The sequence below is a fragment of the Rhopilema esculentum genome, chromosome 16, assembly GCF_057945365.1.
Source record: "Rhopilema esculentum isolate cy_ngs chromosome 16, ASM5794536v1, whole genome shotgun sequence".
NCBI classification, from domain to species: domain Eukaryota; kingdom Metazoa; phylum Cnidaria; class Scyphozoa; order Rhizostomeae; family Rhizostomatidae; genus Rhopilema; species Rhopilema esculentum.
In genome coordinates, this window is record NC_142830.1 from 8,798,295 (window position 1) to 8,813,597 (window position 15,303).

The window sequence follows — 15,303 nt, forward strand, 5'->3', positions numbered from 1 at the left end:
TGAAGTTTTTGCCGAGACGACCACCACGGATGACATAAGTGCCCTGGGTGGAGAAGGCAAAGACGATTCTAACTGAAAAACTACAAAAATGGATCTTTAAAAAAATAAAAAAACTATTTTAAAAAAATAAGAATAACGTGACTGATATTTTTGTGAATGATTTTGTTTTTGTTGAAAAATCTCAAAACCTTGTGTGTATGTATATGAATCAAGCAAATAAACAAATATTTATAACCATGAAATGCCGTATAAAACATGTATATTATGCCAATCAAAGTTTTCATTGTGCTTAGACAATATTTTTATTCGCCTTTCTGCTCTTATGGAAATCAAATTCAATGAGCCAAACTTAGAAGTGAACAGAGCACCATGACAACAGCTGGGAAAGTCATATCCAGGAAATATTGCAAAACTGAACAGAAGATGAATAACTCAGTGAGTAAGCAAGCATGGAAGTAAAAAAGTAAGCATGAAAGTAAATAATAAATGTGTTTCAGCATTGAAGAGGTTGAATTTTGTCATGCAGAAACAGTGAACGAGGTTTATGATGGGATGGCGAGATTCTGTTGCGCTGCTGCGTTGAATCTGTCACCTGATTGGAAACCGGAAAAACAAGAGTAATGAAAGTTCTCCGCTAGTGTCCATTAGTCTGTTTCTACCTTGACTTTGCCTCGAATTTGCTCGTCAGCTTTGTTTGTTTCTGATTAATTTGACAGTTTTAGAAAGTCTCACTGAGTAATTACAATGCCAGAAGCAAGCACATTCAAAAGAAATGATATCTATGAACCGATTTCAATGCATCACAACCTGACATAAACGCATCAAAGGAGATGAATTGTAAACAAAAGACAGAGCTTTGATTGTTTCTTTCAATTTGATTGTTAAAGATCATTACAATTGATTGGTTTTTAAAAAAACAACGATCTAGTTCCCTATCACTTACAAGTTTAGGGAGCAGCACTGGTACCTGTTCGGCGAGATGATGGCAGCAAATAAGAAGATTCAGAAAGGGTAAGGGAAATTTTTTGGTACTCAATTGCTTATAGCGCATAAATTTATTTACTGTGACATAGGCCTAAATTCTGATCTAGACCTATTACCATTCTTAATTAAACCGTCTCTAAGATTAACGATTGTCTCTTCCTTCTGGCATCGAATAGTTTCGTGGCTACCTAGCCTTTGTATTATCAGACAGAGAAGTAATGTAAACTTCCAAAATGAACAAAATCATTAGCATGTAGATTTTTCTTTTCGAATTGTGATGGTTCTGCCATTCATAAGTTAGCTTCTTATAGTAAACACCAGTCCAGGTCCTTTCATTGTTTCGCCTGAAAACACAAACGTTTATGATGCCTCCAAATGGCATGTAAATTTTCTTGAGGAGAGAAAAGTTTCCTAACTGACTCAAGATAATAAACATGCAAACAGGTAGCGTGTTTTTGCAGTGCCTTGTTGTTCCGTTTTACGTAATCTTAAAGCGTAGCTTGAATTGATTTCGCAAATTATTGAAAATTGTTCTGTCGATAGGCGTAATTAGTAAGCTATAGCAAGATAAAATAAGAGAACTAGCTCTGTTCTCTTATTTTATATTGACTATAGAAATAATCAACGCAAATATGCGAAGGCTTGTCTCCGGTAATTCTTATTAGGAATTTGAAGATCCCGTTCGACTAACAATTCAGCGCCATGTTATTTTGACCAAGTTCAACATTACTTTTATTTATTTAAGTTTTCATAAACAAGAGTTTCTCCGCTTATTAAACCTCTACTTATCAAGCCCCCAATTTATGAAGTTTTTGACTTTTCCCCCATTTATTCCAACTCCCGTTTTTGCCTGACCTCCGAGTACGATTGATAAATAATGCGTTCGCGTAATTTTTTTTCCATTGGGGGTGGGGTCGTGTAAATCTTTTTTCACATATATTTTAGTCAATTTTCTGCAATCATTGCTAAGATTTTAATCAGTTTTGCAAAATTCTTGGTTCACCCTTAGATAAGGAGCATACGTAAACGTAATCAGTATACCCAATTCCAAGCCATATACGCAATCCTTGTCATTTCACGGGAATCCAAAGGATTAGGATGGACCATTCTTTAGAGCCGTGGCTACAGGAGGGGGAGGGGGCCGTTGCCATCCTACTTTTTGCTAAATTTACGATTTAAGCTAGCCCAAATTTTCATATAGATAAATCTGTAGAAACAGTAATAAATTGAATCAAAGTCTACAATTAAACATCGCCAGCAAATATTTTGCCAAAACAGGGGCTAGGCCTGTTGTATCTCAGTCCAAATGTGTACTCCCTAATGCTCCGAGATTGTCGAACCAGCAAAACTTCCTTTATACTCAATACTCTTGCTGGGAGAATCCCTGCAGTATCTAGTTATAGCTGGTGTCTTCCCATTGTCATTTTTCAACTGGTGTGCATAGAATTTAAATTCAATACGCCTTTCCTGATTCGCAACACTTAACCATTCCATAAGATCGCTTTTACTGAGAGGTTTTGTGTGCACAACAGAGGTGGAAATGATTTGCTTGTCTCAGATTTACTGTTGCTGAGCGTTGACGCTATTACATCTTACAACCGTTGAGTTAAAAAGCAGGTACCCTTACTCACTCCTATTGATATTTTGGTAATTTTTAATTGCTTTAAATTTTTTATAGTGCACTATTCAGCGATATGGCACTTCTTGAAAAAACTAATGCACCTATTTCACTGCCCTTGTTCATCTTAATTTTTGCCTAGAATGTTTCAAATTCCTCGCTTAAAAATCTATTCCCAATCTTAATGTGGTAAAACGTGGCAGTGCTATGGACTTGGAGAAATGGTGGTCGTTCCCTCAATGAATATTGTAACCTGCAAAAACTTTATAGAAACAAAAACTATATGTATTTTCTACACAAAGAGTTGCGATTCTCTTCTCCAATACAAAATATTTTTACAAGTATTTTTAGTAGAAAGCTTCGGTAACGTTGCCAAAGCTTCGGAAAAACTGTTTGTTAGGCAGAATAAACCCTTCAATCCAGTGTTTAAGTGTTCAAGCTTATCAGTGCAGTTGATAAACCTTTATGCAATATCCTGCTCAACAAAGGCACTTCACCAACGTGTATTTTATTTGTCGCTCAGTTGACAAGCAAACTGAACCCTTACTTATATGCAGATGATAATCCAGAACCACATATTGGCAGCTGCATGGTCATTCAATTAATCATAGAATCTGCTTAGTATCAAGTGTTTAATTTTCATAATTTAATTTTGTTCTATGGAAATGGATTATGTTTTATAAAAGTGCATTGAGTTAATAGTATATTCCGCTTTCTTTGTTAAGTATTCGGATAAGCCAAAGCTCAGTGCGAGAAAGCAGGTCAAAGTCAAGACTTTTCAAATTTTGATTACTTTCTTTGCTGTGTCAAATAATATCATCTTGATCTTAGATTTGTAATTTAAGGTTTCGTTTTGCAAATTATATACAAACTTATCGCTAAGGGCACTAACATTCCAGAAACATATGTAGGTTCACTATGAAAGCACACAAAAGAGGTCCAATTGCAGGGCCTATTTTATGGAAATTTTCCAAGACCACACTTTAAGAAAAGAAGGCTGTATATGAAAGCATGGAATTTCAAAATATCGACCGTTGCCGTAGAAAGCGTTTTTCTTTATTCGTGTGAAACAAAAATATTCAACATAACACGATTACAAATATGTTTTGTTTATGCTTTTGCGCCATTTGAGAGCAAAAAGCTGATCGGCTGTAAGATTTTTCGCTTTTGTTGGACCAGATTAATTTGGACCAAGGAACTTGCGCTACGATTCATGGAAGTTTTTTTAGTACTGTTCTATTATGATATAAAGTTTCAAAACTCTATCAACAGAAAAACATATCTATAACAAAAATATAGCTAAAATGAAAAACCCCATTCCTCAATTTTGAATTTCCAAGACCGCATTTTGGATTTCCAAGACCACAAAATGTGGGAAAAACCACACTTAAATAGGCCCTGTCCATTTGGCACTCTTAGCATCTCCTGCTTAGACTTTTTGCCACAAATGTGAGAAGCCAAAAAAGTATTCGCAAGACAAACTAGTGTTCTTCTAAAATTTCCAATAGATCTAGCATATAAAGGGAATGAGAAATAAGAACACTGAGATTTCATGGACATGAAATTAAAAAAAGATTGTCATTTCTTTTCAGTAAGGAGAACCTTGCGAGAAACCAAGCTTAAATATATTTTTGGTTGAACAATTAATAACTGTGTATGTCACTTTTATTGACATTCTTCAAGACCTGTAGAGATTTTGACCACTGAAAAATTTTGGAAACAAGGCTTAAAATGCCTCTTTTACTCATTAGAAACTAAGGAATGATATTATGAAATCAAGTGAGTACTTTAAAAGGAAGAAAAAACGGTGAAGCCAGATTTATTCTTTACTTGATGTTAAAAAGAAGACTACAAAACCACGTGTCCCAACCCTTACCCGAGATCAGTCTTTTCCAATGAAATAAGTTTGTTGAAATATGTGAGACATAACCAATAGCCCAAACATTGCCTTTGCTTTACTTCCCTGAAATAATGAAATCTACTTTTTTAGTATTATATTGCATATATTTGAATAGGTTAGGTAGATAATAGAAAACTCTTTACCAGTGTGCCATATAGTTCTCGATGCCGTATAAGCAGAGCTGTACACGTTATTTGGTGTTTAATTTACTTACTCGGGAATGAAATACCAATCCAACATAAAGGGCATAAAGCTCCCTCAGAAAAACTGCCATAGACATCAGAAAGGTCAGTCATGAGGCTACGTTCCCACATCATCGAGAGCGAGTTGGGCCGTTGGTGCATCGATGCCAATCGCTCAACCTACCATAAAGGAGTTATTAAGGGAAGTTACACAATAACCCCCAAATATGATTGATAATTGGGAAAGAATGGACAAGAACAGCCTCTTTTCTCCACTAATAGCCGATGCACCAGTCTACCTAATAGCATCAGAAAACGCTAAGAAGCATAAAAGATGCCTAAAGGTATGAGAGGTTTTAATGATGCCATAAAAGAAACTCAACACGCAAAGTTATACTGAAAAGGCATTTAGCATAAGGAACCAAAATGAGGGAGGGAGGGCTGGGAAAATACAATAAAACAGCCTAGTTGTATTGTGGCTTCACCGAGCAAGGTGAGACCCACGCTATGCCAAAACCTTAAATACCAGTAGATTAACCAAGGGAATGAAAACGCTACGAAACACACATCTTACCCTAGTTATACAAATCAAATTCACAGGAGGCCGAAAGACTCCCCGCATTGCCTATAAACTAGTAGACCAGATACAAGAAAAACGCGAGAAAGCGTGGCACAAGAAAACATAACGAAATAGTAATAACAACAATCTCAAGCGATTTAGTTAACGCTCAAAAGCCCCTGGTTAAAATAACTCTGGTTAAAATATCATTTAATCATCATATAAAACAGGACAGTTGTTAAGTTTCACTCCGAGTTTCGGATAGATAAGATAGATAAATATAAGTAGATAAGAGAGCCACGTATACGACTCTTTGTGAACGTAAACGACCATAGCGTAAGCAGTTCAGAAACTATAGAGGAGTTGGCTGATACTCAGCTGCTGATTAGATGCTTTGATAGTAAGCCTTTCATTCTCCCGCTCTCTGCAAATGCTTTTACCGCTTGCTTTCGAGTATTATTGGTTCATAGAATCAGTAGCAGAGTTCTGTAAAATTGAGATTCTTATTGGAAATCTGCGTATTGTTTTAAAACCGATAACACAGATTTCATTAGGAGAATATTGTGGATATACAGCTGTTCAGCGTTTCATTTGTTTTCACAAAGGGCAATATGCTGTGATGGTTAATAAATTTCCTAAAGCCTTTCCTAACTCAAGTGTTTTGAAATTCAGGCTGTGGCCGACAGCGTTGCTACTCACCTCGAGCTATAGGCACAGTTACAAACACTATTACCACGAGAATTCGAAAAGAAAAACACATGCTTGCCTTGCGCAAATCCCGTAATCAAAGCTTGTCAACCTAACAAATTCTAACAGAATAGCTTTGCATAGGTTAACCCCTGCTTATCACCATAGCAAAATTTCCATTTAGACAAGGATTTGCTTGACGATGACTTATTGAAATGGGTATTAAGGCTGCCACAGTCAATAGATGTGCTTTTATATTCAAGGGTTCCTAATTCCACGCTACGATGGAGTAAACACATCAATCTGATCAACAGCTTACTTGCTATCATATGCTTGAATAATTATAGAAGAAGAAGAACAATGACAGAATCAGTGAATCGACGGAGATGGAAAGGTCCATTGGAAGGAGGGCAGAGTCCCATTTTCTTAGCCCTATTCTCAAACTTTCTTCTTAATTCTACCAAATACTATAATGATAAGATCACGAAATTTTCAATTTACACAAACAGACATCATGCAGCTTTTATGATTACTGCTTTATATGGTCCTATAGCATACAAGCTATAGCTTGGTAATTCCTGGATTATTGACTTACACGGGCGGACGGTGACTGAATCGGGCAGCTTTTCTTTGAAAACTCCAACTTTCAGGATGACTTTTTCCCGAAAATAAAGCCCTGATCAAACGATCCAACATTTCACCCAGCATTGGAGGGCCCCTTGTAAGCTACTTTCGTTAAATTTTTTGAAAGCGAGCAAAAATAACTTTATTTAGCCCACAAGAAGTTGTCATAAAGAAGCACAACACCGACTAGCGGAACTTTAGCCTCTAGTCACACGGGGCATAGCTTTATTTAGCCCGCATATAGTGAATCTCTGTTTAATAGATATTCACAATTTTTTCCACTAGTTTTTTTAATGTTTAGAAGAAGTAGCAATTGTGAAGATACAATGCAATTCTCAATCAAAATTTCATGCCATTCTGTAAACATTTTTTTGCAAATTCTGTTTTGGACAGTTTACGTATTAAGAAATTTTCTGTGTAGCAGCTACAAAATAGCTGTGCAGCGGCAAAAGTTTAACTTTGTAGAAAATCTAGACTTGTTGTGGCTATCTTTTCGTTATGTTAAAAGGGTTTTGGCTTCTAGACTTGGCTTTTTGTTTAAGTCAATAAAGCATTTATTCTGATAGAGCACTTATCTATTGTGCAATCGCTTCTAAAATCGAATCGATAATGGTCTCATGAATTGCATATGGAACTGTTTTAACTTGCCAGTTGTCAACAGTCACATGTAGACAACATGTTAACAGAATTTGCAAAAGCCACATCGTCTGAAAATGGTTTTTGATATCCACAAAGAGAATAAATGACGGTCCCATGTCTCATCATCAATGAATAAAAACTGCAACCTTTTTTGAGTTCGGAGGAAGATCAGAGAGAAGAGCACAAAAAAAGCTTAAACAAGTGGTTGTCTATGTTTTAGGCCGTCGTTCCAATTTACGCAGCTTTTATCCCACTTATGTAATGGCATTGCGGACTCCGAAATCGTTTAGTATAGGCAGGAACAACGCCAAACCTCAAGGAGCAATCCAAATATAGTTGATAAACTAAACTTTTCAAAATAAAGTGCTAATGTTCATTAATTTCACAGAGATGGGCAAGTGTTTTTCTCTTTACATTTTATCTAAAAAAGATTGCAAGCGAGGCTGGCCGCTTCAGGGGTCATACTGGTCCAACCAGAGTCATACTGGACTGGGAGTCATATTGTTCTGAACCGATATGACCCTGGGTTCATATTGGTCTGAAGGGTCATATTGGTCTGAAGGGTCATATTGGTCTGGAACATTTCCATTAAAATTTTCAGTCATCGTTGACGTCGCCGATAGAAAAAAGTTGAACTAGATTCAACTTTTGCAGGGCACTGCCGACACGTCGGCGACAACCTTGTGGGAGTGTTTCCATTAAACTTTCACTCGTCGGCGACCTGTCGACCTGATGAATCGCCGACGCATAAAAGTTCTATGGAAACCAGGCTTTATAAATGCAAAATTTTCTTCAGCAAACTGTGCTTTGTTTTTTCTGAGCTGTGTTTTGATGTTTTGTCTCAATGCGTTACATATTTTAAAAAATTCGTAATCAGTTTGATGACATTTGTATCAACCACCTGCTGTTGATTGTATTATGAAAACAGCTCATCTATACGAAGTTATCGTATGAATACGCTTATATTTATTACCAGCATCTAGAGAATGGCAGCTCTAATGAGAAACTGGCCTGTTTCATGCAGTGTTAATCTGCGTATTTGATCAGAGATGGGGGCGGAGTCACTGGACTTGTCACTAGGGCAAAAATGCACCAACAGACTTAACACTTTTTTTGCATAACCCCATCAAACAATTCATGTCGGTATTGTAAGATACAATGTTTCTTATCATTTAAAGAAGCGTTTTAAATTCTTTGTTGCATAGAGACATGTGCAGTTGCGTTCTGCGGTGTTGCACAGAGACATTTGCGGCAAATTCAAGTTGCAATTATTTAACTGATATTTCCTCCTTCCCTCAATTTCATGGCAAACATTATAAATCGTAATAAAATCATTAACATATGTATTTGCTATAATACCTTGCACTTCTATTGCTGTCAAAGATCTGTCATGCATTTGACGATCTATAGTATTTGCAATGCAACAAATATTGAATGAGTTTGTATAAATAAAAGCTTAATACTTTTCCATTCAAAACCCTTTCTAGATTTCATAGATTTCGTAATGGCGCAAAGCAACTGCCTTCCTTTCAAATAGCTTCAATTTTGTTCGCTTTTTGCAACAAGATCAGTTAGTCAAAATTTTCGTCAAAACAGTTATGATGACTGAAATATCTTATGAACTACAAAGATATCATCATCTGCAAAGTTTGCAGAAGCTCAGAATGATGCCTTTTGCCACAATATAAATCTTCGAATTTTACATAATCTGCTTCGGATTTTACAAAAAGTACGTACGATTATAGGTTAAACTAGGAAGTCTTAGTTGCCAATAATCTTGGAATTTGTTTTTGATAAGCTGTTTTCGAGAAAAAGATGCGTGGTTTAGCCACAGATCCTGGCAATTGTGAGTTAGGTCCCGGAAAAATCAGTAGGCTAACTCTCTGTAATTCTCAAACTGGCCGACATAAGAGTTGAACAGTAGCTTTCTGCAAGACATATGTGCCAAATAGCACAGCTGCATGTATTGTTGTATAATCCCAATGGTTTCTTTGGTTTTATTCGCCACCAATTTTAGTCATTGAATCGCAAAAATACAAAAGATATCAAATTGAAATACTTAGGGCTGGCAGATCTGAAATTCGAGGGGTATTTTGTCATGTATCTCCAATTCCGGTGGAAGTTGTACCTACATCATTAGAAGCAATCTGATGCAACAGTGTTTTACTACTTTCACACGACAATGTTTTGATGTCTGCCAAGAGACCTCAATCAGTATCCATTGCAAGTCATAGATTTTATTCGACAGATTGAAATTCATCTTTTGTTTTGCGTGCTAGTTGGTACCTGCATCTCCTATCTATATGTCCAGCTGCGCTTGCTAGAATCAACATTCCTGATGCATGATCCTAATGTAATGTTTTGTTAAGAAATTAACATATTCTTCTGCTCAGCATATGACGTTCTTAACACATACCTTGATAGATATATCATTAAAAACAATGCAGTTATTTTATGCAATTTTTGGAAAAGGGTATTTTTAGAACCAGGGAATCCGGTTTCTTTTCGGTGTTAGTATTCTGTGGAGTTGATTCCGGCAATTATAATATAACTGTACCTGCTGACTTTGATCACATGCTATTTACAAGGAGCTTTGAAGTGTTGAAGATAAAGTTGATTAATATTTAAAGATCTGTCTTGCTTCTTTGCAGATTTTGATTAGACAGTAGAACACATTACCAGAGCTGCCTGGAAGATCGTAGATGAATTATACAAAGCGCTTTTGGACACACTGCCAAGACGGGAATTAGAATGCAATGAAAAGATACGTTCTACGTTTGTCAATTTGCAGAAAAGAGTAGATATTGGATTGGTAGTTTGGTGAAGCACAATGTCCAAAGCCGTGTCAAACAATTGTCACCTCTCTTAAAAACGTATTCAATTAACTTTCATAGACGTCTCTGAACATGCCGGGAAGAATGACAGCGCATTCGGATTGTCACGTAAAGTTTATTATAGTGTCAAGCAAAGAATGAATGTGACGAGTAAATTCTTTAATCGTTGCTTATAATCATATACACCTATAGAATATGGAGGCAATATTAAACCAGGAAGACGTGAAGGAGTATTTGTTGAAGAATCGAGAATTTACCAACAGCTTCTTCGCAGAACATGCAACTTCCGAAATGGTCCAAAAGTGGTTTCAGCGAAGAAGCAAGGCGCATGTAGTAGGCAATCATTATGATACACCTAGTAGGTTCTCTTTGGCAGTTCAGCAAGAGGTTAGCGAGGAAGAAAGCGCGGAAGAAAGTCCTGGAGCAGAGCAAAAGGATATCGATAGTGCCATTTCAAGGCGGAACTCAGAACCCTATACTGCTACTGCAAACAGAAAAACGTCTGCGTTTAGGGTACGTGAAATGCGGAAGAAAAAAGCTTTGACAGATATAAGACAAAAACCAATTTTATCGCAAACTTTTGATGAAGTAGTTGAACCAGAAGGAGTCTCTAAGCTGGTGTACTTGAAACCATCGTTGAGAAAAACTCAATCGGCACCAATTTGCAAGGATATCTTCAACAGGTTAATCAATTCGAGTGTCTATTTACATAATTTGCCATCGCATGATTGGCAGTACAAGTTGGATTTAAGGTCTGCAAGCGAAGATGCATTTTTTAATGAAGTCATACAAGATATAATGCAAGACTTAAATTTGAAAACACTGTGCAAAAAGTTGATTCTCAGCGTGGGAATTATAACTGATGCTTGCAGTGCCTCTTTGTTTCTCGTTGAAAAGAAGGAACAAAAAAAACTTTTGCGAGTTTGTTTTGAAGAGTGGAAATTTGATAGTGACAAAGACATTAGCGTAAACGCCCAATTTTCAGATGAAGTTCGTAATTTTGGGGAAGACGATATAAGCCGAGTTGCTGAATCAGGGCAAGCTATCTTAACAGCATCTGAGGTATGATCATATTGCCCATCTTTATAATATAGAGGCCAATAAACTGTGACTTTATTGAGTTGCTCATTTACCTTTTAATGATACGTAAGGTTTGGAGTCTCAGACATAGGTTCTCTTCTAGAAACCTGCAAAAGATATTTTGCTATGTTCATAACTTTACATGTTAATCAAAATAATGTCAGTATAACCCCTAGTTTACATGTTCTGTATCAATTCTACTTTGTTGGGATTTTGTTTTCTACGTGACCTCAGTTCCTTTAAGCTCATTCCTTGCATATTTAAGGCAAATGTCCCAATTTCATTGTTTGCGAATCACCATGATTCTGACTGAGCTAGAAACATACACGCTATAGGGTTTTTGAAAATCATTAAGAATTCACGGGAGCAGCCTGCGAAAGATAAGATGGCTAGATTATAAGAGATGATGAGAATGCAGACATCAGACTGATAATTTAAAACAAAGAGCATGACATGTGTGAATAAATTGCCCCCCTGTCCTTTAAATCAAAGCACAAGATTTCTAGATCTCCTCATTAGAATTGGCTTAAGCTCCAGACCCCCAACCTGAAGGAAGAGAAGTCTGGAGGACAGGCTACATAAGAATGTATTTTCTTTCTCTTACGAAAATTTCAAACCCAGTTCAATTTTTTCTCGAATTACTCGACCTGAGTTTCAAGACAGTCACGAGGGCAATTTATGAAAAGCTAGCTTTCAAGATAGCAAAATGAGTTAATTAACTTTATCAACTAAAAAGGGAAATTCTTTCAAAAATTTAGATTAAAGAAAACATTGACAAATCGAAAAATAACCAAAATTTGATTCTGAATAAAATATATATATAAGCAAATTCAAATGTAAAATCTACTCTATACTTTCTACTAAATTTTAAGTTTTCTTTCATAAATTGTTGTAGATTCAAGACTTTGTTTGGCTTATATTTGTGCCACTAATGTCGTCTTAGATTTCTGTCACTCTAACTCATATTGCAATTTTTCAGAATTCTACATCAACTGGGCAAGAAAATACTGGTGGGGGAGGAAATGGTAAAGAGACGCTAACAAAAGCGATTAAAACACCAACTGGAGAGGTACTACTTTTAATATTGGTGTGCAAAGGGAAGCAGAAACCAAGGCAGATAGCAAGCCTAGACAATGTTTTATTATCAAAGTGCATGAAAGAATTAAAACCTTCGTGATTTTAAATCAAACTGAGTCAATAAAGTTATTGATCGATATATCATTCGTTAAGAACAGACAGTAGACACAAAGACGTGAGTTAACGAATCACAATAAAATGACACTTTAGCTCAAGGGTTGTCGACTAAGTTTGAGCTTACTTCAGAAATCTTAAAAAGATTAACGTCGTAAGTCATTCAAGCCATTGTAACAAATTCAAAGCTAACAAATTTTCATTTTCAGGTGGTCGGCGTCATTTCCCTCTCGGCCAAAAAAGGTGTCTGGGCAGTTAACGAGCAAGATGTACGTATAATAGAATCTTTAAGTATAAATTCTTGAAAAGCTGGTGCAAAAATGATTGTTAAATTACTGATAGCTGCAAAATATTTTCGTTTCTCGAGTCTAAAGTTTGGCTCCAGCTTCATACAAACTTTGAAGACAAAGATTCAAGCAAGACAAAGTCAGGCAAACGCTCCAGACAGATGTTCAATCTCGAGACTGTTTTTTGGAAAGATGATGACACCATAATGAAAACTTACTGTCTTAAAAACACGAGTGACTAATTTGCAATTGCTTTGCCGGTAATTTCTTCTTTACGCTTGCTCAACTAAGCAATATATCTTGCTGAGCACATTCTATGCTGACCTTAAAGGCAGTTCTATATTTGTAACCGCCCGATGTTCTTTTAAGGTTCTTGATAAATACTTAACATTCTGCGCAATCAGCCTGACAAATGCCAGAATATTCAGTGTATCGAAAGAAGAGTTCGATCGAAATAAGGTGAGTTGCATTTTTCCTACTCTTTCCATCATTGCCTCAGAGAGCCGAAGTAAGTAAGAACTGGGGTTGGAAATTTCGATGTAGAATGAGATCCTTTCATTTTCTCTCCCCTCTTTTTACTTTCATTGACTCTCTGGGGCTCTGGTACCCAGGGTACTTTTTCCACACTATCTGTAACAATACATATTAGAAACAGTAGCTAAGAATAACAAACATTTCAAAATGTTGAATGAAAAAACAGATTTCATAACTTATTGAGCTTTTTCAAATTTTTCTGCCTAAAATGCAACTAGTGTTTATCTAGTGCTTGAAACTACACTTCATATTTTTCAGGCATTGCTGGAACTGGCCCATGATATTTTTGAGGAGCAAACGTCTTTGACAAGTATGGTAAACAAGACAATGCGACGAGCAATCAATCTGTTTTCTTGCAAGCAATGCATGCTGTTGATTATTGCTGATCCTAAGCACAAGAGCCTTACTTCGGAGGAGGTAAGAATGCAGCTGATAATTTCCTGTAAGGTCATGCAATATCTTCCTCTCAGGTACAATGCCTGCCAAAAGTCTTGGAACACTGACATCAATTTCCAAGGTCAAAACCAATCATCCCCCTCTCCCCCACGGAACAATGTTGGTTTACCATCAAACGGATTAGGATTTTAGGAAGCACTTTCTTTTGCGCTTCATTTATGATATTTCTCTAAATCATCAACATTGTTTGAGGGGGAAGGGGGCGGAAGTAGCAAATTTTTTTCATGAAAGGAATGAAAGATATCAAATGCAGCGTAAATTGGTGGGTGTTCCAAGTACTTTTGGCAGGCATTGTCTGAATTTCATTTTGAAGCTTATTAGATATTCCACCAAAACCAATATCCTCCTATAGGTTTTTGATGGTGCTGATTCCATTTCTGCCATTTTCAACATCGTACGTGTTACCGATAAGGCGTTATGGGGGTATTGTTATTTTTCGGGGGTGGGGGTAAGCTACTCCCATAAAACTAAATGCCATATTTCAATTAAGGTGAAAATTGCTAAAATCAAAATCGATTTCCAATAAATAGGATCAAGATTGTATTTTGAATCTTTTCAAAGGCTCGTAGCCAGATGGCTGTCTAAGAAATAATGGGATAGATGAAGGAGACAAATATGAGTGGCAGCTAGAAAATAATCTAAAAATGGAAAGGATGCAATTTTATAAAAGTGACATCGATTCCTCTGTTTCATGTTTCTAATTATAGATAAGGTCGTATTTGAGAATTATGTCGGGTAGTTGCTCTCCTTTTATCACGGATTTACAAGTTGTCATTCATATAGGCCCTTGTTGTGCAATTCAGTGCCCAAATGACAAATTTCAGAGTGTTTACCTAAATTGTAGAAAGGAACCCCGTGTTTCCCACATCAGAGTTCCCAACTGATTGATCTACTATTCCATGTTGGTTGGTAAGGGAACTGAAATAAAACTGACATCCACTCGCCTTCCTGCCCTCCTAAATGCTTGGCCCAGAAGCACTACAAAGAAAGCCCTCTTCCCTACTGTTACTGCATTGCCAAAATGGCCTTTAAGTTAGACTCTACCTGCTACTTTTATCTTCATAAAGCGCAAGGCAGATTATTTCATCGTTAATTGATTGCTGTATTTGTTTGCGTGACATTTGCCACAACAAAATATCTTATTTCATCGAATGTAGCGCGCGTCGATGTGAAGGACAAGGCCCCGCAAGGCAACTCTCACCCTCGGAAATGAACGCTTGTAGACCGTTGTGTAGACCGTGGCTGTTTCTTCGCAATTTTCTGACTTGTCAGGGGGAGGTTTGCCCCCAAATTCACCCAAAAGGTGTATAATAATACCCCTCAAAGATAAAATTAACCTTTGTATGAATTCCATGAAGAAAACGGCAAAATATGACGAAAATCCCACGGTCTACACTCAAAAGGAGAATAAGATCTAGAGTACTTCAAATTCAATTCTCAGAAAGTGTAGACCGTTGACACTTTCCTGAATTTCTTCAGTTTTACAACTTGTATCGATCTGAAAACCTACAATATTTTTTATACTAGCCATGCACACCTACTGACGAGGTTTCGTCTACTTTCTTTGAAAAATACGATTTTTATGAACATTTTAAATTTGTAGACCGTGGCTGTAGACCGTTGGTAACCATTGGCAATAGGCATTTTCATACTACATCACGTGCCCATTAGGAAAGGAGCGTTCTTTCAATTCCTAGCATACTTTAACAATGGAAAACGAACAATTAT

The 15,303-nt window shown here is 36.6% G+C and overlaps 1 protein-coding gene across 2 annotated transcripts in view; it reads left to right on the plus strand.

Annotated features, from left to right (window-relative positions):
• The first annotated feature begins 455 nt into the window (after positions 1-455).
• Positions 456-15,303, plus strand: part of LOC135682099 (dual 3',5'-cyclic-AMP and -GMP phosphodiesterase 11A) — a 32,725-nt gene continuing 17,877 nt past the window's right edge. Inside the window, exons 1-6 of one of the 2 annotated variants that reach the window (XM_065196827.2) lie at positions 456-1,011; positions 9,845-11,089; positions 12,087-12,176; positions 12,508-12,567; positions 12,955-13,044; positions 13,378-13,536. In XM_065196827.2, the coding sequence (XP_065052899.2) occupies positions 10,223-11,089; positions 12,087-12,176; positions 12,508-12,567; positions 12,955-13,044; positions 13,378-13,536 (1,266 nt within the window). In that variant the 5' untranslated portion in view covers positions 456-1,011; positions 9,845-10,222. Of the gene's footprint in view, positions 1,012-1,041; positions 2,602-9,844; positions 11,090-12,086; positions 12,177-12,507; positions 12,568-12,954; positions 13,045-13,377; positions 13,537-15,303 lie in introns of those variants that run through there. The other variant, XM_065196828.2, reaches the window with a different exon arrangement.